At 48.4% G+C, this 26438-nt stretch overlaps 1 protein-coding gene across 1 annotated transcript in view; it reads left to right on the top strand.

Moving 5' to 3' along the window:
• efcab5 (EF-hand calcium binding domain 5) overlaps positions 1-26438 on the top strand; it is a 55552-nt gene that overhangs the window by 4883 nt on the left and 24231 nt on the right. The window contains exons 2-7 of the mRNA XM_033045537.1: positions 4576-4726; positions 6989-7052; positions 22080-22084; positions 23098-23253; positions 24038-24137; positions 25448-25669. Coding sequence (XP_032901428.1) covers positions 4576-4726; positions 6989-7052; positions 22080-22084; positions 23098-23253; positions 24038-24137; positions 25448-25669 — 698 coding nt within the window. The remainder of the gene's footprint in view (positions 1-4575; positions 4727-6988; positions 7053-22079; positions 22085-23097; positions 23254-24037; positions 24138-25447; positions 25670-26438) is intronic.

Raw genomic sequence — 26438 nt, 5'->3', positions numbered from 1 at the left:
TTTCTCTCCCTCTCAATCCCAATCTCCTGCCTTCTCCCCATAACCCCTGACACCCGTACTAATCAATCTCCGACATAAATAACCAATGATGTGGCGTCCACAGCCGTCTGTGGCAATGAATTCCACAGATTCACCACCCTCAAGAAATTCCTCCTCAAGAAATTCCTCCTCATCTCCTTTCTAAAGGTACATCATTGTATCCTGAGGCTGTGCCCTCTGGTCCTAGACTCTCCCACTAGTGGAAACATCCTCTCCACATCCACTCTATCCAGATCTTTCACTATTCTGTACGTTTCAATGAGGTCCCCCCTCATTCTTCTAAACTCCAGTGAGTACAAGCCCAGTGCCGACAAATGCTCATCATAGGTTAACCCATTCATTCTTGTAAACCTCCTCTGGACCCTCTCCAGAGCCAGCGCATCCTTCCTCAGATATGGGGCCCAAAACTGCTCACAATGCTCCAAATGTAGTCTGACCAGTGCCCTGTGGAGCCTCAGCATTACATCCCTGTTTTTACATTCTAGTCCCCTCAAAATAAATGCTAGCATTGCATTTGCCTTCCTTACTACCAATTCGACTTGCAAATTAACTTCTTGGCAATCCTGTACCAGCACTCCCAAGTCCCTTTGCACCTCAGATTTCTGAATTCTCTCCCCATTTAGAAAATAGTCTACGCCTTTATTCCTGCTACCAAAATGCATGACTATATTAGACAGTAGACAATAGGTGCAGGAGTAGGACATTTGGCCCTTCGAGCCAGCACCGCCATTCAATGTGATCATGTCTGATCATCCTCAATCAGTACCCCGTTCCTGCCTTCTCCCCATATCCCCTGACTCTGCTATTTTCAAGAGCCCTATCTAGCTCTCTCTTGAAAGCATCCAGAGAACCTGCCTCCACCGCCCTCTGAGGCAGAGAATTCCACAGACTCTCTGTGAGAAAAAGTGTTTCCTCGTCTCCTTTCTAAATGGCTTACTCCTTATTCTTAAAATGTGGCCCCTGGTTCTGGACTCCCCCAACATCTGCCACTTCTCTGCCCACTCTCCCAACCTGTCCAAGTCCTTCTGCAGAGTCCCTGCTTTCTCTACACTATCTGCCCCTTCACCTATCTCCGTATTATCTGTGAACTTGGCCACAAATCCTTCAATCCCCTCGTCCAAATCAATAATGTACAACGTGAAGGGTAGCAGCCCCCGCACCAACTCCGCTAGTCACTGGCAGCCCCCTTCATTGCCACTCTTTACCTTCTGCCATCCAGCCAACCTGCTATCCATGCTCGTATCTGCCCTTTGATACTGTGGGCTCCCATCTCGTTTAGCAGGTTGTGTTTAAGGGAGGAGAGGCTGAGAAAGGTCATTCTTGAGCCCAAGACCTTGGCAACTGAAGGGTTGGCAACCAACAATAGAATGGTTATGTTCAGAGGAAAGGCGTGTCTTTGTTGTGTGTTGTGTGAGTCGATGTCGCTTGCAAGGAAGATGTTCCACTGTGCCCGTACCCAACTGTATTCATGGATATGACAATAAGGGGCGGTCATGGTGGTGCAGCGGTAGAGTTGCTGCCTTACAGCGCTTGTAGTGCCAGAGACCCAGGTTCGATCCTGAGCACGGGTGCTGCCTGTGTGGAGTTTGCACGTTCTCCCCATGATCTGTGTGGGTTTTCTCTGAGATCTTTGCTTTCCTCCCGCACTCCAAAGACGTACAGGTTTGTAGGTTAATTGGTTTGGTGTACATGTAAAATTGTCCCTAGTGTGGAGTTAGTGTGCGGGGATCGCTGGCCGGCCCGGACTCTGTGGGCCGAAGGGCCTGTTTCCGTGCTGTATCTCTAAACCTAAACTGAACTTGATCTTGAGCACTTGAGTCATGGAGTCATACAGCATGATAACGGGCCCTTCTGCCCAACTTGCCCACTCTGACCAACATGCGCCATCAACACTAGTCCCACCTGCCTGCGTTTGGCCCATATCCCTCTAAACCACCGTTACTGACTTCCTCATCTTGGGCCTTCCAGACAGGTCCTCGATTTAATAGTAACCTGAGGTACAACCTTTTTACACAAAGGGTGGTGGGTGTATGGAACGAGTTGCCGGAGGAGGTAGTTGAGGCTGGGACTATCCCAACATTTAAGAAGCAGTTAGACATGGATAGGACAGGTTTAGAGGGATATGGACCAAACGCTGTCATGTGGGACCAGCGTAGATGGGACATGTTGACCGATGTGGGCAAGTTGGGCCGAAGGGCCTGTTACCACATGACATGACTCTATGCACTGTGACCACACGCCACTCCGACCCTGGCCACAGGCAAATGAGCCACAACTGGAACTGATTAATGGTTATTGGACTAATTAATCTGAACCATGTCCTTATAAACCCGGGGCCCAGCTAGAGGGAAGGTGTTGCTGGCTTGGTTTGAGATGATCTTGTTTGCCGTTGGAAATAAAGCACCAATCTGAAGAAGGGTCTCGACCCGAAACGTCACCCATTCCTTCCCTCCAGAGATGCCGCCCGTCCCGCTGAGTTACTCCTGCATTTTGTGTCTGTCTTCAGCCCATTGGGTGAGTTCACCTTACTGTGTGTTCCTTGCTGAAGTGGTGTCATGATTGATGTGTCCGCAGCTTATAAGACCCTGTGATGTAACGACACAGTTAAATACTGGATACAATACTGGTTAGTTTAGTGTCACGTGTGCCGAGGTACAATGACAAGCTTTTGTTGCGTGCCGACCAGTCAGCAGAAAGACAATACATGATTACATCGAGCCCTTTACAGTGTGTAGATATATGATGAGGAAATAATGTTTAGTGCAAGGTAAAGTCAACAAAGTCTGATCAAGGCTAGTAATATAATAATGATCAATATCACTAGGTAACCAGAGTCCATTGTGCACTTTGGCCTTCAACAGTCAGAGTATTGAGTATAGGAGTTGGGAGGTCAAGTTGCAGTTGTATAAGACGTTGGTGAGACCGCATTTAGAGTATTGTGTTCAGTTCTGGCCACCATGATTCACACACAGAGAGTGGTGAATCACTGGAATTCTCTGCCACAGAAGGTAGTTGAGGCCTGTTCATTGGCTATATTTAAGAGGGAGTTAGATGTGGCCCTTGTGGCTAAAGGGATCAGGGGGTATGGAGAGAAGGCAGGTACAGGATACTGAGTTGGATGATCAGCCATGATCATATTGAATGGCGGTGCAGGCTCGAAGTGCCGAATGGCCTACTCCTGCACCTATTTTCTGTTTCTATGTTTCTATGTTATAGGAAAGATATTGTCAAGCTTGAAAGGGTTCAGAGAAGATTTATGAGGATGTTGCCAGGACTAGAGGGTGTGAGCTATAGGGAGAGGTTGAGTAAGCTTGAACTCTCTTCCTTGGAGCGCAGGAGGATGAGGGGTGATTTTATAGAGGTGTACAACTCATGAGAGTAATAGATCGGTTGGAGACTCGCACAGTGTCTCTTGTCTAGTGTAGGTGAATCGAGGACCAGAGGACACGGGTTCAAGGTGAAGGGGAAAAGATTTAACAGGAATCTGAGAGGTAACATTTTCACACAAAGGGTGATGGGTGTATGGAACAAGCTGCCAGAGGAGGTAGTTGAGGCTGGGACTATCCCAACGTTTAAGAAACAGTTAGACAGATACATGGATAGGACGGGGTTGGAGGGATATGGACTAAGCGCAGGCAAGTGGGACTAGTGTAGCTGGGACATTGGTGGCCGGTGTGGGCAAGTTTGGCCGAAGGGCCTGTTTCCACACTGTATCACCCCTCATCCTCCTGTGCACCAAGGAATCAAGTCCAACCCTGACCAATCTCTCCCTGTAGCTCAGGCGCTTGAGTCCTGGTAACATCCTCATGAATCTTCTCTGCACTCTTTTCCCAGCATGCCAACATTGTTTCTACAGCACAGTGACCAAAACTGAGCAAACTAAGATGCTGATTGCAAGATATAGTGTTTAGTTTCGAGCAACAGCATGCAAACAGGCCCTTCGGCCCTCGGAGTCCATGCTGACCATCGATCACCGCTATCCCCCTGTTATGTCCAATCCCTACACATTTTGCAAGCTGAGAATTCTTTATTGCAAGCCCACAGATTGGCACGGTGGCGCAGCGGTAGAGTTGCTGCCTCACAGTGCGGGAGACCCAGATTACATCATGACTTCGGCTGCTGTCTGTGTGGAGTTTGCACGTTCTCCCTGTGACCACATCCCAAAGACGTGCAGGCTTGTAGGTTAAGTGGCCCTCTGTAAATTGTCACTAGTGTGTAGTGGATGAGAAAGTGGGATAGCATGGTGCTAGCATGTCGCTGGTCGATGTGGGCCGAAGGGCCTGTTTCCCTGCTCAATCTCTAAACTAAACTAATTGATACTTTCCGTAGAAACAAGGAACTGCAGATGCTGGTTTACAAAAAATGACAAGTGCTGGAGTAACTCAGCGGGCCAGGCAGCATCTGTGGAGAACATGGATAGGTGACGTTTCAGGTCAGGCAAGAAGGGTTCAGATGTTGCCTGACCCGCTGAGTTACTCCAGCACTCTGTGAGGACTGTTGTGTGGAAGTAGTAACAATGCCCCCTTTATGTTCCAGGCTTTTCTATCTAAAATTAGAAACAAAACACCGGGATAAGGAGAAACAGGACAAAATAAATGCAGCGATTCGGGAACGGAGAAGAGAAAAACTACGGGTGCATTACAGAGACTGGAAGCAGAGCACGAATGGCATTGTGCTGCTTAGCTTGGTAACGAACTTAAACCTGGAGATACAGTGCAGTAACAGCCCCTTCTGCCCACCGAGTCCACTCCGACCAGCGATCCCCTGCACACTAACACTATCCTGCACACACACACTGGGGACAATTAAAAATGTCACCAAAGCCATTTCACCCACAAACCTGTACATCTTTTGGAGGGTGGGAAGAAACCAGAGCACCTGGAGAAAAAGCCACGCAGGTCACGGGGAGAGCGTGCAGGCAGAACCTTTAGTCAGGATCGAACTCGGGTCACTGGCGCTGTGAGGCAGGAACTCTACCGCTGCCCCACCATTGTAGATGTAGCCCAGTCCATCACACAGACCACACTCCCCACCATTGTAGATGTAGCCCAGTCCATCACACAGACCACACTCCCCACCATTGTAGATGTAGCCCAGTCCATCACACAGACCACACTCCCCACCATTGTAGATGTAGCCCAGTCCATCACACAGACCACACTCCCCACCATCGACTCCATCTACACTTCACGCTGCCTCGGGAAAGCAGCCAACATCATCAAAGACTTGTCCCTGTCCCACCCCAGTCATTCCTTCTTCTCCCCGCTCCTATCTGGCAGAAGGTACAGAAACTTGAAAGCGCGCACCACCAGACTCAGGAACAGCTCCTTCCCCTCTGTGATCAGGCTTCTGAACGGTCCTTCCATAAGCTAGGGTACTGTCCGATTCACCTCTACCCCATTGCGGACATTGGACTTGTCTCTGGAACTGATGCGCTACATTGCTGAGAACTATATTCTGCACTCTGTATCTTCCCCTTTACTCTACCTATTGTACTGGAGTTTGTGTTGATTGTATTTATGTGTGGTATTATCCAATCTGATTGGACAGCGTGCAGAACAAGGCCTTCCACTGTAATATTCTAAAAGCTAAGACTAAACCAAGTTCCAGTTCTCAGAAGTTCATGTGAATATTCTGGAATAGTCTGGGGATTTGGACCAGCTTTATTGGGAGGGCTGGGAAGTGTTCCACTTTCTACATTCAACTGATATTATTTCAAAGTATCAGCTCAATGTTTGTACAGGATTTTTGCAAAAACATCTGAAATATGACAAATTTAAAGATAAAACAAAGCTGGTGACTTTCTCCGAATTGTTTATCAAAAGCTTCACACTGACAACGAGATTCACTTTTGATTGAGAGAATCACTGTCCTTCCTTTGATTAAAAAGCCACACTAACTTACTTAACTAACTGTAAATATTGAAATCATAGGGACAACATTTAGAAAGATAATCTACAGTTTTTCTCTGAATTAAATCAAGGTTAGCGTCAGGTCAAACTGACGAACCGATCTGGTGTCAAGAATCTGTAGAAGGGTCCTGACCCAAAACATCACCCATCCTTTTTCTCCAGAGATACTGCCTCAGCTGCTGAGTTACTCCAGCACTCTCTGTCTATTTCCGGTATAAACCAGCATCTGCAGTTCCTTCCTGACACACATGTTTCCACTAGTGGGAGAGTCTAGGACTAGAGGGCACAGCCTCAGAATTAAAGGACGTTCCTTTAGGAAGGAGACGAGAAGGAATTTCTTTAGCCAGAGGGTGGTGAATCAGTGGAATTCATTGCCGCAGAAGGCTGTGGAGGCCAAGTCAGTGGACATTTTTAAGGTGGAGGTGGATAGATTCTTGATTAGTGCGGGTGTCAGGGGCGATGGGGAGAAGGCAGGAGAATGGGGTTAGGAGGGAAAGGCATCATTATCAAGGACCCACACCATCCTGGCCACACACACATTTCCCCGCTACCTTCAGGTAGAAGGCACAGGAGCCTGAAGACTGCAACGTCCAGGTTCAGAAACAGCTACTTCCCCACAGCCATCAGGCTATTGAATTCAACTCAAACAAAACATTAATAGCCCATTATCTGTTTATTTGCACTTGGACACACTGTATATGGACACACTGATCTGTTCTGTAGTCATGCCTACTATATTCTGTTGTGCTGAAGCAAAGCAAGAATTTCATTGTCCTATCTGGGCCACATGACAATAAACTCTCTTGAGTCTTGAGATAGATCAGCCATAATTGAATGGTGGAGTAGACTTGATGGGCTGAATGGCCTAATTCTGCTCCTATCACTTATGACTTTATGTTTAATTATCATATGTACCCACAACTGAATAATTAAATCTTACCTGTTGCAAGGGGGGGGGGGGGGGGGGGGGGATAGGGAACGGGAATGTATTGTAGAGAATGCCAAAGTGATTGCTGATCTGTGCATTTCTATTCTAGGCTCAGAGCGTTTTGGTTTCCTTCTCGGAGGCATTTGCTGATTATCTTTTTGAAACATTTGAAGGTAAGATCAGGATCATGCATGTTGTTCCGTAAGACTGGTGCCCGTGGGACTGTAAACAGCTTGAATCGCCCAGCCCAGGCGACTGTTTGTGTGCCAGTCACAGAAGCAGAGGTACAATCACAGGTTACAATCGCTCCGCACTTTGAAAACACTGTGAAAGACTCGATTGTAATCATGTATTGTCTTTCCGCTGACTGGTTAGCACGCAACAAAAGCTTTCCACTGGTACACGGGACAATAAACTCAACTTAACTGAACTGATCAGTTTCAAGTCCTAGGTAGACATAAATGCTGGAGAAACTCAGCGGGTGAGGCAGCATCTATGGAGCGAAGGAATAGGCGACGTTTCGGGTCGAGACCCTTCTTCAGACTGATGTGGGGGTGGGGGTGACGGGAAGAAGAAAGGAAGAGGCGGAGACAGTGAGCAGTGAGAGTGCTGGGAATGGGAGGGGAAAGAGGGGGAAAGCAAGGACTACCTGAAATTGGAGAAGTCAATGTTCATACTAAAGTCCTGATTTAGTTGAGTTTAGATTTGAGATACAGAAACATCCCCCCCCCCCTCCCCCCCACCCCCGTCCCCTTCCACCCACCTCCCTCCTCCGGCTTCACATTACACACCACCCCTTCTCTCCCTATCTGGCCCCCCCGTGTCTCCTTTTCACCTCCAGCCTTTGTCACTTACTCCACCCATCTGCTCACCTGTATCCACCTATCACTCGCTATGCTTTGTCCCACCCCCACCTCCCTTTCCCAGATTTCTCCCCCCGACTCCATCATCCTGAAGAAGGGTCCCAACCCGAAATGTCGCCTGTCCATTCCCTCCACAGATGCTGCCCGACCGGTTGAGTTCCTCCAGCACTTTGTGTTTTGCTCAACATTCCAGCTTCTGCAGTTTCTCGAGTCCCCTAATTGATCCAGGTTGTCTGGTGTTTTTTCAGTGATATGAATATCTAATCCATGGACCGACAAGTGAATCCAAACCCACTACCTGCTCCCTCGACCCTCTCCCCACTCCCCTGCTGAAGTCCTGCCTCCCCGTTCTCTGCCCCTACCTCACTAATTCTCTTCAACTCTTCATTGTCCCAAGGAATTGTCCCCTCCGCTTTCAAAACTGCTGCTGTTACACCAATCTTAAAGAAACCTGGTCTTGATCCCTCCTCTCTCATTAACTAACGCCCAATCTCAAACCTCCCCTTTCTTTCAAAAACCCTGGAGAATATAGTTGCGTCGCAACTTCATTCCCACCTCCTTGCGTATAACCTACTTGAACCCCTCCAATCTGGCTTTCGCCCCCTCCATAGCACAGAAACTGTTCTCCTCAAAGTCCTCAACGACCTCCTCACCTCTGCTGACACTGGTTCCCTCAACATCCTCATCCTCCTCGACCTGAGTGCAGCCTTCGATACAGTGAACCATAACATCCTGCTCACCAGACTCAAAGACCTCGGCATTGAAGGCTCTGCACTCAGCTGGCTCCGTTCCTACCTTTCCAACAGATCCCACTTCATCTCTCTCCACAACCACACCTCTGCTACAGCCACAGTCACTCAAGGCGTTCCCCAAGGCTCCGTACTCGGCCCCCTCCTCTTCATCATCTACATCCTCCCCCTTGGTCAGATACTCCGCCACTTCAACCTGGACTTCCACTGTTACGCTGATGACACCCAGATCTACCTCGGCACCAAATCCCCCCACAACCCCCCCCCCCTCTCCCATATCAACTCCTGTTTGTCAGCTATAAAAACCTGGATGCAACATAACTTCCTCAAACTCAACAGCGATAAGACAGAATTCCTCCTCATAGGCTCCAAAGCCACACTCAGCAAAATCAATAACTCCACTCTCACCATCGACGGCACCACTGTCTCCCCATCTCCCCAGGCCCGCAACCTTGGCGTGATCTTTGATTCCACCCTCTCCCTTGAGCCTCACAACCGCCACGTCATTAAAACCTCCTTCTTTCATCTCCGCAACATCGCCAAACTCAGACCCTCTCTCACACCTCCCGCTGCTGAAAGACTCATCCATGCCTTCATCTCCTCCCGACTGGACTACTGCAACTCACTTCTCCTTGGCATCAGCTCCACCTACATCAACCGACTCCAACTGGTCCAGAACGCAGCCGCCCGACTCATCACCCACACCAAATCCTGGCATCACATCACTCCAGTCCTCAAACAACTTCGCTGGCTTCCCATCTCCCACTGGATCACCTACAAAATCCTGGTCCTCACCTACAAAGCCCTCCACCATCTGGCCCCCCCATATCTCACTGACCTCCTCTCCCCCTACCAACCCTCACTGTCCCTCAGATCCACATCAGCGGTCTCCTCTCCATCCACAAGTCCAACCTCCGCAATTTTGGGGACAGAGCCTTCTCCAGGGCAGCTCCCAGGCTCTGGAACTCCCTCCCCCAACTGATCCGCAATTCCGTGTCCCTCACCATCTTCCAGTCCCACCTCAAGACCCATCTCTTCACCTCTGCCTATCCTTAGCCCCACGTCCCCGTCCCTTTTCATCTGTGCATTAATTAGAAACATAGAAACATAGAAATTAGGTGCAGGAGTAGGCCATTCGGCCCTTCGAGCCTGCACCGCCATTCAATATGATCATGGCTGATCATCCAACTCAGTATCCCGTACCTGCCTTCTCTCCATACCCTCTGATCCCCTTAGCCACAAGGGCCACATCTAACTCCCTCTTAAATATAGCCAATGAACTGGCCTCGACTACCCTCTGTGGCAGGGAGTTCCAGAGATTCACCACTCTCTGTGTGAAAAAAGTTCTTCTCATCTCGGTTTTAAAGGATTTCCCCCTTATCATTAAGCTGTGACCCCTTGTCCTGGACTTCCCCAACATCGGGAGCAATCTTCCTGCATCTAGCCTGTCCAACCCCTTAAGAATTTTGTAAGTTTCTATAAGATCCCCTCTCAATCTCCTAAATTCTAGAGAGTATAAACCAAGTCTATCCAGTCTTTCTTCATAAGACAGTCCTGACATCCCAGGAATCAGTCTGGTGAACCTTCTCTGCACTCCCTATATGGCAATAATGTCCTTCCTCAGATTTGGAGACCAAAACTGTACGCAATACTCCAGGTGTGGTCTCACCAAGACCCTGTACAACTGCAGTAGAACCTCCCTGCTCCTATACTCAAATCCTTTTGCTATGAAAGCTAACATACCATTCGCTTTCTTCACTGCCTGCTGCACCTGCATGCCCACTTTCAATGACTGGTGTACCATGACACCCAGGTCTCGCTGCATCTCCCCTTTTCCTAGTCGGCCACCATTTAGATAATAGTCTGCTTTCCTGTTTTTGCCACCAAAATGGATTGCCTCATATTGTGTTTTGAATTGAATTCTGTCTTTACTTTGTGTACTAGTCATGTCTCTACTATTTATTTCATTCCCCTTGCATGTTTTTCCTCTACCTGCTAAATTTTTGTAAGGTGTCCTTGAGACTCTTGAAAGGCGCCCATAAATAAAATGTATTATTATTATTATTATAGGAAAATGTTAGCTATGTATCATTGATTGATTGATTGATTGGAAGATAGATTGATTGGAAGAAGAAACGGGCCACTGATTCCGTATCGACCATCGATCACCCGTCCACACTAGTTCTACATTATCCCTCTTTCCCTTCCACTTCCCACACTAGATACAATTTACAGAAGCCAATTAACCTACAAACCCGCACGTCTCTGCTATATTGGAGGAAACGGAGCAACCATGGGCGTCATGGTGGCGCAGCGGTAGAGTTGCTGCCTCACAGCGCCAGAGACCCGGGTTCAATCCTGACTGCGGGGTGCTGTCTGTACGGAGTTTGCACGTTCTCCCCGTGACCTGCGTGGGTTTTCTCCGGGTGCTCCGGTTTCCTCCCACACTCCAAAGACGTGCGGGCTTGTTGGTTAATTGCCTCGGGAAAAATTGTAAATTGTCCCTAGTGTGTGTGTAGGATAGTGCTAGTGTGTGTGGGGATCGCTGGTCGGCACGGACTCGGTGGGCCGAAGGGCCTGTTTCCGCACTGTATCTCTAAACTAGACTAAACTTTAAAAAAAGCACCCTGAGGAATCCCACGCGGTCACAGGGAGAACGTGGAAAAACCACACAGACATGACACGAGGTCGGGATCCAACCCGAGTCTGGCGCTGCGCGTCAGCAGCTCCACCTGCTGCGCCACTGTTCCGACCGTTATCCTGAACATTCCACAACCTATGAAAGCACTTTAGTGTTTCATTGCAGATAGCTCGATGCAAAGTCCCACCTCGGGTTTGCCTGTGATATTGCTACTTGTCACACTTGTCTAAGTGAGATTGATAAATTAGGTATGTATTTGGACAAATTCGCAGCTGTGATCTCATGCTTTCAAGAAAAAATGGCTGGAAAATTTCTTGAGAAAATTATCTAAAAGTCCAACATTTTGTGGTCAATTTGTATTTTGTACATTACTCGGGTTCTCTACAAATATAGAGAAAAATATATATTTGAGTTTATTAAAATTTAGACAATTAATTTTATATTATTAGTGCACAGTATTTTGGCATAAGAATTTTATTTTTGAAAGTCATATCTTGCCACTGAGTGTGATGCGGTTCGACCTTCTATAAAGGTACTGTTGTCGACCTCTCTATTCCAACATAGATGTCAGATATGACAGGGAATTGGAAGAGATTGACACAAAAGGAAAAATATTAAATGAAGAGGAGTTTGTAGAGGTAGGAATTACATCTTTGAGTTTAGTTTAGTTTTAGATTTACAGCCCGGAAACAGGCCCTTCGGCCCACCAAGCCAATGCTGACCATCGATCACCGGTTCACACTAGTTCTACATTATCCCACTGTCTCATCCACTCCCTACACACTGGGGTCGATTTACAGAGGGCCGATTAACCTACATGTCTGTACATCTTTGGGATGTGGGAGGAAACCGGAGCACCCGGAGGAAACCCAGGCGGCCACAGGGAGAATGTGCAAACTCCACAGAGACAGCACCAGAGTCGACTAAAATAATTGCAGATCGGCTCATTCTTATAAGAGCAAAATATATCAACCAGGAAGAGGCATATTTGGCCAATTAGGTCTTCATTCACTGCATGTAATTGTGACACTGGAATTGTGGCTGTTTACAAATAATTATCTTAAAAACTCCTTTTTGAATATTTGCCTTTCTCCGGTACCGTCTATTTCTCTCGTTTCCCTCCCCCGTGACTCTGTCTGCAGAAGGGTCTCGACCAGAAACGTCACCCATTCCTTCTCTCCAGAGATGCTGCCTGTCCCACTGAGTTACTCCAGCATTTTGTGTCTGACCTCTACTAGTTTCACTGTTTGTATCCCTTTGTTATCACCTCCTCCACAGCCAACAACGGACCATTGTGGGCTCCGTGGCCATCGGTGCCAGCTCTGTTTTATTCTGTACCCTTTCAGATCTCTAGTTTCCCCCCCCCCCCTCCCCTGACCCACTCAGATGAAGAGTCTCGACCTGAAATGTCTCCTGGTTTAGTTAGACAATAGACAATAGGTGCAGGAGTAGGCCATTCGGCCCTTCGAGCCAGCACCGCCATTCAATGTGATCATGGCTGATCATCCCCAATCAGTACCCCGTTCCTGCCTTCTCCCCATATCCCCTGACTCCGCTATCTTTAAGAGCCCTATCTAGCTCTCTCTTGAAAGTATCCAGAGAACCGGCCTCCACCGAAGGGCCTGTTTCCGTGCTGTATCTCTAAACAGAGAGTGGTGTGTCTGTGGAATTCTCTGAGGCAGAGAATTCCACAGACACACCACTCTCTGTTTAGAGATACAGCACGGAAACAGGCCCTTCGGCCCACCGACTCCACGCCGACCAGCGATACCCACACACTAACGTTATCATTCACACACTAGGAACAATTTACCATTAGACCAAGCCAATTAACATACAAACCTGATCGTCTTTGGAGGGTGGGAGGAAACCGGAGATCCCGCTGGCCACGGGGAGAACGTACAAACTCCGTCCAGGCAGCACCCGTAGTCGGGATCGAACCTGGGTCTCTGGCGCTGTGAGGCAGCAACTCTACCACTGCGCCACCGTGCCACCCTTTTCTCCAGAGTTGCTGCCTGACCCGCTGAGTTCCTACAGTATTTTGTGTCGATCTTGAATTGGAGCACAGGCAGGGCTGCACGATGACAAGGTCCCTCAGTCACAAGAGGAAAGACACAAGAGAAATATGTGCAGGAAGGAACTGCAGATGCTGGTTTAAACCGAAGATAAACAACAAATGCTGGAGTAACTCAGCGGGACAGGCAGCATCTCTGGAGAGAATGAGTGGGTGATGTTTCGGGTCAAGATGTCTGAAGAAGGGTCTCAACACGAAATGTCACCCATTCCTTCTCTCCAGAGATGCTGCCTGTCCCGCTGAGTTACTCCAGCATTCGGTGTCCATCTACAAGATATATATTCCATTTTGTTATTTCTAAACCAAAGCCACAACACACACAGTGTCTTCAAAAATGACTAAAATTAACAAACAGACCACTGAAGATGAATTTGAGTTTTTAACAACTGATATCATATGTGAATAACCTTATCAATAACAAGCTTTGAGCCATGTGTCTTTGCTCTTTGACGTCTTGTGCTGCAGATGGGAATTAGTCGAATGCTTTTGACAAATGAGTATGTGACTGATGTGGACCAGATGAATGTTAAAACCGCCACTGTTTGTGCAGCAGTGTTTTGTTTACCAAAGTTGCATTTCTGCAGGATTAGTAACACATTCTTGCATCAACTAGTTCTATCCCCCTCTCCCCCTCTCCCCCTCTCTCCCTCTCCCTCTCTCCCTCTCCCTGGAGTCACCGAAGCAGGGCGTGATGCAACCAGTCAACTGCGCGCAATTGTCCGAATGCGTCCTGACCAGAGCCCTGTCGAGCTGCATCGTGACTTCCTGACTCGTACTCTCCCACACATTATCTCTAAAGTCTAAATGTTAGTAGCTGACATTTACAAAACATGAACTGGTGAAGTCGACGCAGGAATTGAGTCCAATAAGCTTCATGTCTGGTGTATGAGCACAGACCACTGTCTAAACTTTAGAGAGGAAACATCTCATGAAGCCACAAAAATAACTGTCTGAAAAAAAGTGTCTCAGCCTGAAACGTCACCTATCCATGTTCTCCACAGATGCTGCCTGACCCGCTGAGTTACTCCAGCACTCTGTGAAACGTCACCTATCCATGTTCTCCACAGATGCTGCCTGACCCGCTGAGTTACTCCAGCACTCTGTGAAACGTCACCTATCCATGTTCTCCACAGATGCTGCCTGACCCGCTGAGTTATGGTGCAGCAGCATCTATGGAGCTAAGGAAATAGGCAACGTTTCGGGCCGAAACCCTTCTGGAAATAGGCAATGTTTTGGGCCAAAACCCGAAAGGGTTTCGGCCCGAAACGTTGCCTATTTCCTTAGCTCCATAGATGCTGCTGCACCCGCTGAGTTACTCCAGCACTCTGTGAAACGTCACCTATCCATGTTCACCACAGATGCTGCCTGACCCGCTGAGTTACTCCAGCACTCTGTGAAACGTCACCTATCCATGTTCACCACAGATGCTGCCTGACCCGCTGAGTTACTCCAGCACTCTGTGAAACGTCACCTATCCATGTTCACCACAGATGCTGCCTGACCCGCTGAGTTACTCCAGCACTCTGTGAAACGTCACCTATCCATGTTCACCACAGATGCTGCCTGACCCGCTGAGTTACTCCATCACTTAGTGTTTTTTGCTCAGGATTCCAGCATCTGCAGTTCCTTGTGATGATTTCGCTATTAATTCTTATGAGGGAGTGGACGAAAAGCCACAAAAGGGCAGCACGGTGGCGCAGCGGGTGAGTTGCCGCCTCACAGCGCCAGAGACCTGGGTTTGATCCTGACTATGGGCGCTGTCTGCACGGAGTTTGTACTTTCTCCCTGTGACCACGTGGGTTTCCTCCGGGTGCTCTGGTTTCCTCCCACACTCCAAAGACGTGCAAGGCTAATCGGCTTTGGTAAAATTGTAAATTGTCCCCAGTGTGTGTAGGATAGTGTTAATTTGTGGGGATCGCTGGTCGGTGCGGACTCGGTGGGCCGAAGGGCCTGTTTCCATGCTGTATCTCTAAAGTCGTCTAAAATAGCGGAAATGGAAGTTCACACAAACACGCACACGCGCACACACGCGCACACACACACACACACACACACACACACACACACACACACACACACACACACACACACACACACACACACACACACACACACACACACCCCCACACACACACACACTATTTAATATATATAATTGATCATTATACCTACAAATATACCTTGGACAAATGTTAGCTTTGGAAGTGGATATGCAGGAAATAATTAGGATTTTTATTTCAATTAGACATTTATTCATTACTGATGTTCCTTTCAGTAAATCAGTCAAAGGAAAACAGAGGAACCTGTCCCTATATATAATTTCCCGGCAGCTCTAACACTACACACAAAGCAGCCACCGCATAATAACACGGGTTCTAAATAACATCATAAGACACGGTGCAGAAATGACAAGTACTGACCATTTTAAAATTCATGAGCAAAAAGCTTTACAGAATTACTCAATGGGTCAGGCAGCGTCTGTGGAGGGAATGGACAGACAACGTTTCGGGTCGAGACCAGTCTTCAGACTGATGGAGTAGGGGGGAGAAAGCCTGAAAAAAGAGGGTGGGAAAGGGACAAAGTCTGGCGAGTGATAGGTGGAAACAAGGAACTGCAGGTGCCAATTTACCAAGGAAAGCCACAAAGTGCTGGAGTAATTCAGTGGGTCAGGCAGCATCTCTGGGGAACATGGATAGGTGACGTTTAGGGTCGGGACCCTTCTTCAGTGATAGGTGGATACAGGTGAAATTGTCAGATTGGTGGACAAAGGCTGGAGTTGACACAAGGAGACAAAAGGATGAGATAAGGAGAGGAGAGTCATGAATTGTTGATAGGATGGTTCAGTTGCCGTGGATTAAGTATCTCCGTGGATTGTCACCTTGTCGTGGTGGAGAAGCTTGTGTGGACCTGAGATCCTGAGAGTGATGCCGTCTGGAGCTATGCTCCTGGTAGGGCCATCCATGGCGGTAAGGTCGAGGGGGAGGTCTCTGACAAAGAGCCAATCCAACCAAGACCTCAACGGTGGAACAGGCGGAGGACGATGGCTGACCTTAGTGGAGCGTCACAACGGCTGGGAAGGCGGATGAAGGCTGCAGCAGAAAAGGATCTCCGGACATCTTGGACTCCATGCCACTGGATCCTGACCCAGATCTGTCAAGGACCGTGTGGTGGCTTTCTGTGCACCAGTCTCCCCACGTTAAACAAAGTCACCCACTGGCGTCCTCCAACCCTGGAGACAACCATGGTCAGGTCAGCCACGACCGAAGGGGGCCTAAGAAGAGATTCAGTTGCCCGATAACAGCCGGGAAGAAACTGTCCCTAAATCTGGCGGAGTGCATTTTCACACTTCTGTACCCCTTGACCGATGGGAGAGGGGAGAAGAGGGAGTGACCGGGGTGAGACTGGTCCTTGATGATGCTGCTGGCCTTGCCGAGGCAGCATGAGGTGTAGATGGAGGCAATCGATGGGAGGGAGGTTGGGTTTGTTTGATGGACAATGGCAACAGCAAAAGCGACCGGACAGAGCTGGACCTTAAATCAGATCTTTAAAGAGGAAACCGGTGCGCCCGGAGAAAACCCACGCGGTCACAGGGAGAACGTGCAAACTCCATACAGACAGTACCTGAGGTCGGGATGGAACCCGGGTCTCTGGCGCTGTGAGGCAGCAACTCTACCGCTGCGCCACCGTGCCGCACTTATTGTTTTACGTTTCTATGTTAAGAAGGGTACAAACTGCCAATTTATTTTGCTTACAACCAACATTATGAGCATCTTTTTACCACCATGCATTGTACCAAGTGACAATGGGCCTGTTTCTGTACTGAATCAGTATGAAGGAGGGTCTCGACCCGAAACATCACCTATCCATGTTCTCCAGGCATGCTGCCTGACCAGCAGCAGTAGAGTTACTGCCTCACAGCTCACTGCCTCACAGCTCCAGAGACCCGGGTTTGATCCTGACTACGGGTGCTGTCTGTATGGAGTTTGTACGTTCTCCCCGTGACCCGCGTGGATTTTCTCCGGGTGCTCCGGTTTCCTCCCACGCTCCAAAGACGTGCAGGTTTGTAGGTTAATTGGTTTCTCTAAATGGTAAATTGCTCCTAGTGTTTAGGATAATGCTAGCGTATGTGGTGATCGCTGGTCAGCATGGGCTCGGCGGGCCGAAGGGCCTGTTTCCGCACTGTATCTCTCAAGTTTGGTATGGTTAAGAAGGAATTGCAGATGCTGGAAACTCGAAGGTAGACAGTTTACTGTCACATGTACCGAGGTACAGTGAAAAGCTTTTGTTGCGTGCTAACCAGTCAGTGGAAAGACAACACATGATTACAATCGAGCCGTTCACAGTGTACAGATACATGATAAAGGGGATAACGTTTAGTGCAAGGTGCAAACTCCGTTACTGGTTAACTGCGCGTTTAACGGAAGTGGGAGTCTATAATGAGGCCAGCGTGCACCATCCGTCTCTGTGAATTCCTCCCTCCCTGGCTCACTTCTCCTTTCACTCTGACTGCTGCACGCACGCACGCATGCACGCACGCACAAAGCCAGGCAGAGATCTGGGCGAGCAGGTCCCTGGTTGTTGCTGCCGCTCGTTGTATTTCCTGAGCAGCTCTGCGTCGAGCTCACCCACTCTTATCTCTCTGTAGCCCCGGCTGACAGACTTCCTGCTGCATTGCAGCGCGCACATCTTCTCCCCCAGGGCCTCTCATGCTATGGCTAGCCGCTTTGTTTCTGGAGGGGGTTGGGTGGGAACTGGTGTTGTGGTCAGTTTGAGGCAGCTTCCTCTTGTACAGAGTGGCCCCTGCTCATGGCCACTCCCTCTTCCCACTTGTTGCAGCTTCAACGTTGCATCCTCATCAATAAAACCCCTGCAGCTCCACCCAATGCTCATAGTTCACAAGTTCTAGGAACAGAATGAGGCCATTCGGCCCATTATGTCTACTCCACCGTTCAAGGTGTTGGAAGGAACTGCAGATGCTGGTTTACACCAACGATAGACACAAAATGCTGGAGGAACTCAGCGGGACAGGCAGCACCGCTGGAGAGAAGGGATGGGTGACGCTTCAAGTCGAGGCCCTTCTTCAGACTGTCAGGGGAGAGGGAGACACAGAGATAAGGAACGCTAAGGTGTGAAAACGAGAAATCAAAGGAGCCAATGAAAATGTAGAATTGTTAGCTTGGAGAATTGTTAGCTTGGAGAAGCAAAAAAATAGCAAACAAATAAATGCTGCCTGACCCGCTGAGTTTCTCCAGCATCTTTTGTCTACCTATCATTCATTTGTTCTATATCTCTCCTCATCACCAACTATATCTCTCGTTTCCCTCTCCCCTGACTCTCAGTCTGAAGAAGGGTCTCGACCCGAAACGGCTTGTCCACCTCGACTTGGTGTACACCTCGACTCGGCTTGTACTCGCTAGAATTTAGAAGATTGAGGGGGGATCTTATAGAAACGTACAAAATTCTTAAGGGGTTGGACAGGCTAGATGCAGGAAGATTGTTCCCGATGTTGGGGAAGTCCAGAACAAGGGGTCACAGTTTAAGGATAAGGGGGGAAATCTTTTAGGACCGAGATGAGGAAAACATTTTTCACACAGAGAGTGGTGAATCTCTGGAATTCTCTGCCACAGAAGGTAGTTGAGGCCAGTTCATTGGCTATATTTAAGAGGGAGTTAGATGTGGCCCTTGTGGCTAAAGGGATCAGGGGGTATAGAGAGAAGGCAGGTACAGGATACTGAGTTGGATGATCAGCCATGATCATATTGAATGGCGGTGCAGGCTCGAAGGGCCGAATGGCCTACTCCTGCACCTATTTTCTATGTTTCTATGTCACCCATTCCTTCTCTCCGGAGATGCTGCCTGACCCTCTGAGTTACTCCAGCATTTTGTGTCTATCTAATTCATCGTTGGCCGGTGGATGGGAACAGGTGACTGGCCTGAAGACTAAAATCCATTCAGGTTGAGCCAGTGTGAAAATACCACCTGCTAATGAATGAATTAGATCTGAATTTTGGCTTGTTAGTTTTAAATCATTGAGCCGAAATGACTCGATATTTCCTGACTGTTTAAAGAGTTATTTAAATCTGGCTGTGCGTATGGAAACATGTGGCACACGTTGCAATCAATTCACAATAAGACCATCTCCTTGTGGTGATTGAATAATGCTTTCCCTCCTCACTTATTTCTTTACTTCACTATTTCCTTTTTCTGCTTCTTACGCACGCACACTAGTCTATTCTTCACTCTTTACTATCTCTTTTTCTTTTCCTCTCCTTACTTTTCTCTTTAAAAAAAAAAAAAGGAAGTTGTACAAAGAATGTAATATGTTAACATAATTTTGGGAACCTGTAAAAAGGTGCCACTGTATTGTACTTCTAATAAATAAAATTTAAAAACAAAAATAAAAAAATAAAAATTCACAATAAGCTGCGTAATCCTTGCAGGGATTATGTATTCTCCGATCACAATATAAACTCGTGCGGCACGGTGGCGCAGCGGTAGAGTTGCTGCCTCACAGCGCCAGAGTCCCGGGTTCCATCCTGACACACTTTCGAGTGTGGGAGGAAACCGGAGCACCCGGAGAAAACCCACGCAGGTCCTGCGTGGGTTTTCTCCGGGTGCTCCGGTTCTCCCCGTGACCTGCGTGGGTTTTCTCCGGGTGCTCCGGTTCTCCCCCTGACCTGCGTGGGTTTTCTCCGGGTGCTCCGGTTTCCTCCCACTCTCGAAAGACGCACAGCTTTGTCGGTTCATTGGCTTGGGTAAAATTGTAAATTGTCCCTAGTGTGTGTAGGATAGTGTTGGTGCGCGGGGATCGCTGGTCGGCGAGGACTCGGTGGGCCGAAGGGGCCTGACTCCGTGCTGTATCTCTAAACTAAACTAAACGGAACTAAACTAAAGAATGCAGAAGCAGAATAAAAAGTGTTCTGCCAATTCCCCACCAAGTACATTTTTATTAGATTTTGTTGCCTTCTTTAAAATAGATTTATACGCTTCTGTGCAAACAGCTACTGTAGAGGCTGTGAGGTGGAGACTCCGGGAACTGTGGTGGCTGCAACTGAAACAAGAACTGAAACTTTGATTCCACCTCTGCACCACCCATCGGAAAAACCACTTGATCTGAAACTTGCAGTAGAAACTCAGAACTGCAAATGCTGGTATACAAATAAAAAAGACACAAAGTGCTGGAGGAACTCAGCGGGTCACAGAGGGAATGGACAGACAGCGTCTCTGGTCGGGACCCTTCTTCAGATTGATGGAGAAAACTGGAATAGAGAGGTGGGGGCGGGGCAAAGCATAGCGAGTGATAGGTGGATACAGGTGGGGGGGGGATGGGGAGATGGGTGGAGTAAGTGACAGAGTCTGGAGGTGCAAAGGAGACATGAGGGGGTCAGATAGAGAGAGAAGAGGTGTTACCCAGTGTGAGGTGTATGTCCTGTATCTCTGCACTGTGGGGGGGGCTCAATGTGTCAGGGGTTATGGGGAGAGGGCAGGGGAATGGGGTTAGGAGGGAGAGATAGGAGAGCCGTGATTGACCGGCGGAGTAGACTTGATGGGCCGAATGGCCTAATTCTGCTCCCATCACTTATGACCTTATGATCAAGTGTAATCGTGTATTGTCTTTCCGCTGAGTGGTGAGGACGCAACGAGAACGCTTTTCACCGTACCTCAGTACACGTGACAATAAACTAAACTCAACTTAAGCAGGAGAGAGGGATAAATGTGGAAGGGGGCACTGGGGGAGGGGAAAGCGGGGGGGGATAAATGGGAAATATTGGAATTTTGAACGGGAGGCGTGTGTATGGAGAATTGGAAAGGAGGAGAGTGACTGGAATGAACGAATGCTTCTTCTTCTTGCGTCTGAGGCAGCAGAGGTTATGTAACGGCCTCCAGGCACTGTAGCCAGTTCAATGTGCTGTTGTCGAGGGCTGTGAGGTCTACCCCTCCACCAGGGGGGCGGAGGGCGGAGGGCGGAGGACAGCGCCAGTCGGAAATGACGTGCTGCTGCGCTGTTTGCTGGTCTGCTCCACACACGCAGGCTGCTGGTGAACGCAGGCAGCCCCCCAGCGATGCATGTTGGCGTTGAACCGGCCGACCCCTGTACGGAGCCAGTTCAGGGCCACCCACTCGTTGCGGGGCAGGTCCGAGCCGAGTGGGGCTGTGGTGTTCGTGCAACAGTGAATTGAGGAGGTCGTGAAGTCTGTTCCCAGCTGGTTCTCCATGCTCCTAGTGTGTTGACACCGGAACCACAGAGGGAGAAGGGGCGACGAGATGACAGGTGTTGAGGTCCCAGCTGCTGGGCAAGGTGGTGCAGAGGATGTTGGGCGTCCGATGGGACCTTGCACACCAGCCTTTGGGTGAAGTGAATGATAGAAGCAGCAGAAATGAATGATAGAAACATAGAAAATAGGTGCGGGAGTAGGCCATTTGGCCCTTCGAGTTATGGCTGACCATCTAAAATCAGTACCCTGTTCCTGCTTTCTCCCCATACCCTTTGATTCCGTTAGCCCTAAGAGCTAAATCTAACTCTCTCTTGAATACATCCAGTAAATTGGCCTCCACTGCCTTCTAGTGGCAGAGAATTCCACAGATTCACAACTCTCTGGGTGATGAAGTTTTTCCTCATCTCAGTCCTAAATGGCCGACCCCTTATTCTTGAACTGTGACCCCTGGTTCTGGACTCCCCCAACATGGGGAACATTTTTCCTGCATCCAGCCTGTCCAATCTTTTAAGAATTGTATATGTTTCTATAATCCCCTCTCAGAAGTGGGGATCATAGAAACACCGGAAGTGGTGGCGCTGCCTGGCAGCTGCGGCTCGCTTGCAGTCCGTCTGTTTTTTCTTTTTTTTTGTTGTTGTTTTCTTTTGTCTGTTTTAGTTAAAGTTAGTTAAATTTTGTTTATTAGGTTGTGTATGTGTGGGGGGGGGGGGGTGGGAGAAACAGGGTTTTGGTCTCTTCCTTCGGGGGGGAGGCGACTTTTTTCTTGTCGTGTCCCCGTCTCCGTCTCCGCTGAGGCCTAATGGCGGAGCTGGCGGCCTCGGGGCCGTGGCGGCGTTCCGGCGGCAGACCTGGCTTGGAGCTGTGGCGGCGTTCCGGCGGTGGACCCTTCTTCGGAGGTTCGACCGCGGCCCCAGTGGACGACATAGTCGGGAGCTCGCAGGTCCCAGGTTGGTGACCTGTTTTTCCGGAGCTCCCGCAACAACAGCTTCGTCCGCTGGACTGGAGGGCGGCAGCTTCAGCGGCTTCGACCGCCCCAGGCCACGGAGCTTGAACCGGCCCGTTCGCGGAGCACGGTTGAGCCGCGGGACTCACTTACCGTGACCCCACCGGGTGATGGAGGCCTGGATCGCCTCAACGCAGAGGGAGAACACAGAGGGAAGAGACAAAGACTTTAAGACTTTTGCCTCCATCACAGTGAGGAGGTGTCTGGTGAACTCACTGTGGTGGATGTTACATTTGTGTTTATTGTGTGTTTTTGTTCTTTTTATTATATGTAGGACTGCATGGCAACGAAATTTCGTTCAGACCGAAAGGTCAATGACAATAAAGGATACTTTGACTTTGACTTTGATCCTTCTAAATTCCAGTGAATACAAGCCCAGTCGACCCATTCTTTCATCATATGTCAGTCCCGCCGGCACAGGACCATTGTTCGCTCCTACCTTATAAAGAGATTGGAAGATGAATTTATAAACGGGTTCCATGCTGGAGCTGGAGCTGACCCCTGGTTCTGGGCTCCCCCAACATCGGGTAACATTTTTCCTGCATCTAGCCTGTCCAATCACTTAAGGATGTAATATGTTTCTATAAGATCCAATGATTCCTTTATCATCACATGCACCTGGTGTGTCTTGTGTACGGTGAGATGCTGACGTATTTTCCCTTCTCCCTCCAGTACATGTACTCGTACATCAAGGGACTGTCGGACAGCCCCTTTGCGGACTTCCTTGTCTACCTTTCCCACAGCTCGGATTTCTTCTATCACAATGGGCAGCAGGATTGGTGGAGACAGCGGTTTGCAGAACTCTTCCTGGAATGTGACGTCGGCAAGGCCAGTATTCCCAGGAAATGTCCACTCGCTAACACTTACAGCACGACAGGTGGGATAGAGTGGATGTGGAGAGGATGTTTCCACTAGTGGGAGAGTCTAGGACCAGAGGTCACAGCCTCAGAATTAAAGGACGTTCCTTTAGGAAGGAGATGAGGAGGAATTTCGTTGCAGACACTGGGCCTCTGGTCACTGGAGTTTAGAAGGATGAGGGGGTACCTTATTGAAACATACCGAATAGTGAAAGGCTTGGATAGAGTGGATGTGGAGAGGATGGTTCCACTAGTGGGAGAGTCTAGGACCAGAGGCCGTAGCATCTGAATAAAAGGACGTACCTTTAGGAAGGAGATGAGGAGGAATTTCTTTAGTCAGAGGATGGTGAATCTGTGGAATTCTTTGCCACAGACGGCTGTGGAGGCCAAGTCAATGGATATTTTCAAGGCATAGATAATTAGATTCTTGATTAGTATGGATGTCAGAAGTTATGGGGAGAAGGCAGGCGAATGGGGTTAGGAGGGAGAGATAGATCAGCCGTGATTGAATGGCGGAGTAGACTTGATGGGCCGAATGGCCTAATTCTGCTTATGAACCTATGAACTGGCACACAAGTGTGAGTGTATAACAGGCAACAAGAACTTTTCACTGCACCCCTTTACACATGACAATAAACTAAACTCAAACTCAAATTAATTCATAAGTTGCAAGATGTTTCAGATGATGAAAGTGAAGTAAAACTCACTCCAGCACTTTGTGACTTTTTTTTTGCATAAAACTTCTCTTGATATAGTGCGGGCTTTTGAACAGACAAATGATTCTCCTGTTGTTTGAGGAATTCTATGACCAACAATCGGACGCAAGTAAACTAGAATTACACAACCCCAGGAAATGTGAGTACTAAACAAGTGGATTAGTGATAAGGAGTGGTTCACAAGGTCATGTGATAGGAGCAGAATTAGGCCATTCGGCCCATCGACTCTACTCCACCATTCAATCATGGCTGATCTATCTCTCCCTCCTTCTCCCCATAACCCCTGACACCCGTACTAATCAAGAGTCTATCTATCTCTGCCTTAAAAATACCGAATGATGGCCTCCACAGCCATCTGTGGCAAAGAATTCCACAGATTCACCACCTAAAGACATTTCTCCTCATCTCCTTCCTAAAAGAACGTCCTTTAATTCTGAGGCTGTGACCTCTGGTCCTAGATTCTCCCTCTAGTGGCAACATCCTCTCCACATCCACTCTATCCAGGCCTTTCACTATTCGGTACGTTTCAATGATGCTTCCCCTCATTCTTCTAAACTCCAGCGAGTGCAGGCCCAGTGCCGTCAAACACTCATCGTATGTTAACCCACTCATTCCTGCGATCATTCTTGTAAACCTCCTCTGGACCTTCTCCAGAGCCAACACATCCTTCCTCTGATATGGTGCCCAAAACTGCTCACAATGCTCCACATGCGGCCTGATGCAGCATCAGCATTACATTGCAGTTTTTGCATTCTAGTCACCAATAAATGCTACCCTTCCTTACTATATGATTATAACTAGTATGAACAGGTGATCGATGTTTGGCATGGATACGATGGGCCGAAGGGCCTGTTTCCATGCTTTATCTATCAATCAATCAATCAATTGAATTAACCTCTCCAAGCTGGAGTTAATTATGAATGCTAATAAAGTCTTGCATAAAAGGCTTTGCCACAGAAGGCCGTGGCAGCCAAGTCAGTGGATATTTTTAAGGCAGAGATAGATAGATTCTTGATTAGGACGGGTGTCAAGGGTTATGGGGAGAAGGCAAGAGAATGGGGTTAGGAGGGAGAGATAGATCAGCCATGATTAAATGGCGGAGTAGACTTGATGGGCCGAATGGCCTAATTCTGCTCTAACTTATGAACTCATCTTTCAAGGTTTTATTGTTTGAGATTATCGCGATTAGCTTGGGCTGAAGCACCTATCACTTATGATCTTATAGGTTGGTACATATCTATACTCCAAAGCCTTTCCTGACGTCCTCTGAGTGAGGGCTACATGTATATATGTATGTAGTCTGTTTTGTTGTGCTATTCTTATAACAAATGTAAAGCACTTTGGCCAACGAGAGTTGTTTTTTTAAATGTGTTATATAAATAAATGTGACTTGACTTGACGTGACTAAATGTTGGGACTTTATTAAGGACTTCTTTGCCACTTTCTTAGGGCCTCTCATTGAACTCGATGAAATGGAGCCAGAGGACTTTATGGTTGACTTTGGGAATGAGTACATCAGTGGCCAGGTGCCGGCCTTGTACTACACTGCGCCAGAGAGTGGCCAAGATGAGGAAGAGGCAGCTGACGGAACACCACGAGACCAGCAGCAGGCCAGAGAGAGCAATGTGGCAGTGAGGCCCATAACTGCACAAACTTTCAGAACAAGCATTGGTAAGGCCAGCGGAAGAAATGTGTAGGAAGTAAAACTGTAGATATACGCGTAAAGCTGGAGTAACTCAGCGGGACGGGCAGCATCTCTGGCGATGAGTCACTCCCACTGTACTCACTCCCCTCCCAGTCTTGTGTGGCCAAGTAACATGCCGACTCAACCATCCAGTTCACCAATGAGTTCCCTGAAAGTGGCATCACCGGTAGACAGGGTGGTCAAGAAGGCTTTGGGCACATTGGCCTCCATCAGTCAGGGTGTTGAGTATAGATGTTGGGACGTTGTATTACAGTCTTGACATGGGAAAGATGCAGGAACAAAGAACTGCAGATGCTGGTTTCCACCAAAGACAATAGACAATAGGTGCAGGAGGAGGCCATTCGGCCCTTTGAGCCACCACCGCCATTCATGTGATCATGGCTGATCATCCCCGTTCCTGCCTTCTCCCCATATCCCCTGACTCCGCTATCTTTAAGAGCCCTATCTAGCTCTCTCTTGAAAGTATCCAGAGAACCGGCCTCCACCGCCCTCTGAGGCAGAGAATTCCACAGACTCACCACTCTGTGTGTGAAAATGTTTCCTCACCTCCGTTCTAAATGCCTTGCCCCTTATTTTTAAGGGGTAAGAGACACAAAGTGCTAGAGTATCCCAGCGGGACAGTTACTCCAGTTACTCCAGTTACTCCAGTTACTCCAGTTACTCCAGCATTTTGTGTCTATCTTCAGCATAGGATTATAGCCTCATTAACGCAGCCTTTTTTTTCATAGTCAGAGG

Source organism: Amblyraja radiata, chromosome 28 (assembly GCF_010909765.2).
Source record: "Amblyraja radiata isolate CabotCenter1 chromosome 28, sAmbRad1.1.pri, whole genome shotgun sequence".
NCBI lineage: Eukaryota > Metazoa > Chordata > Chondrichthyes > Rajiformes > Rajidae > Amblyraja > Amblyraja radiata.
Note: the sequence above shows the minus strand (reverse complement) of the source record. Positions and strands in the feature narration are given on the sequence as shown.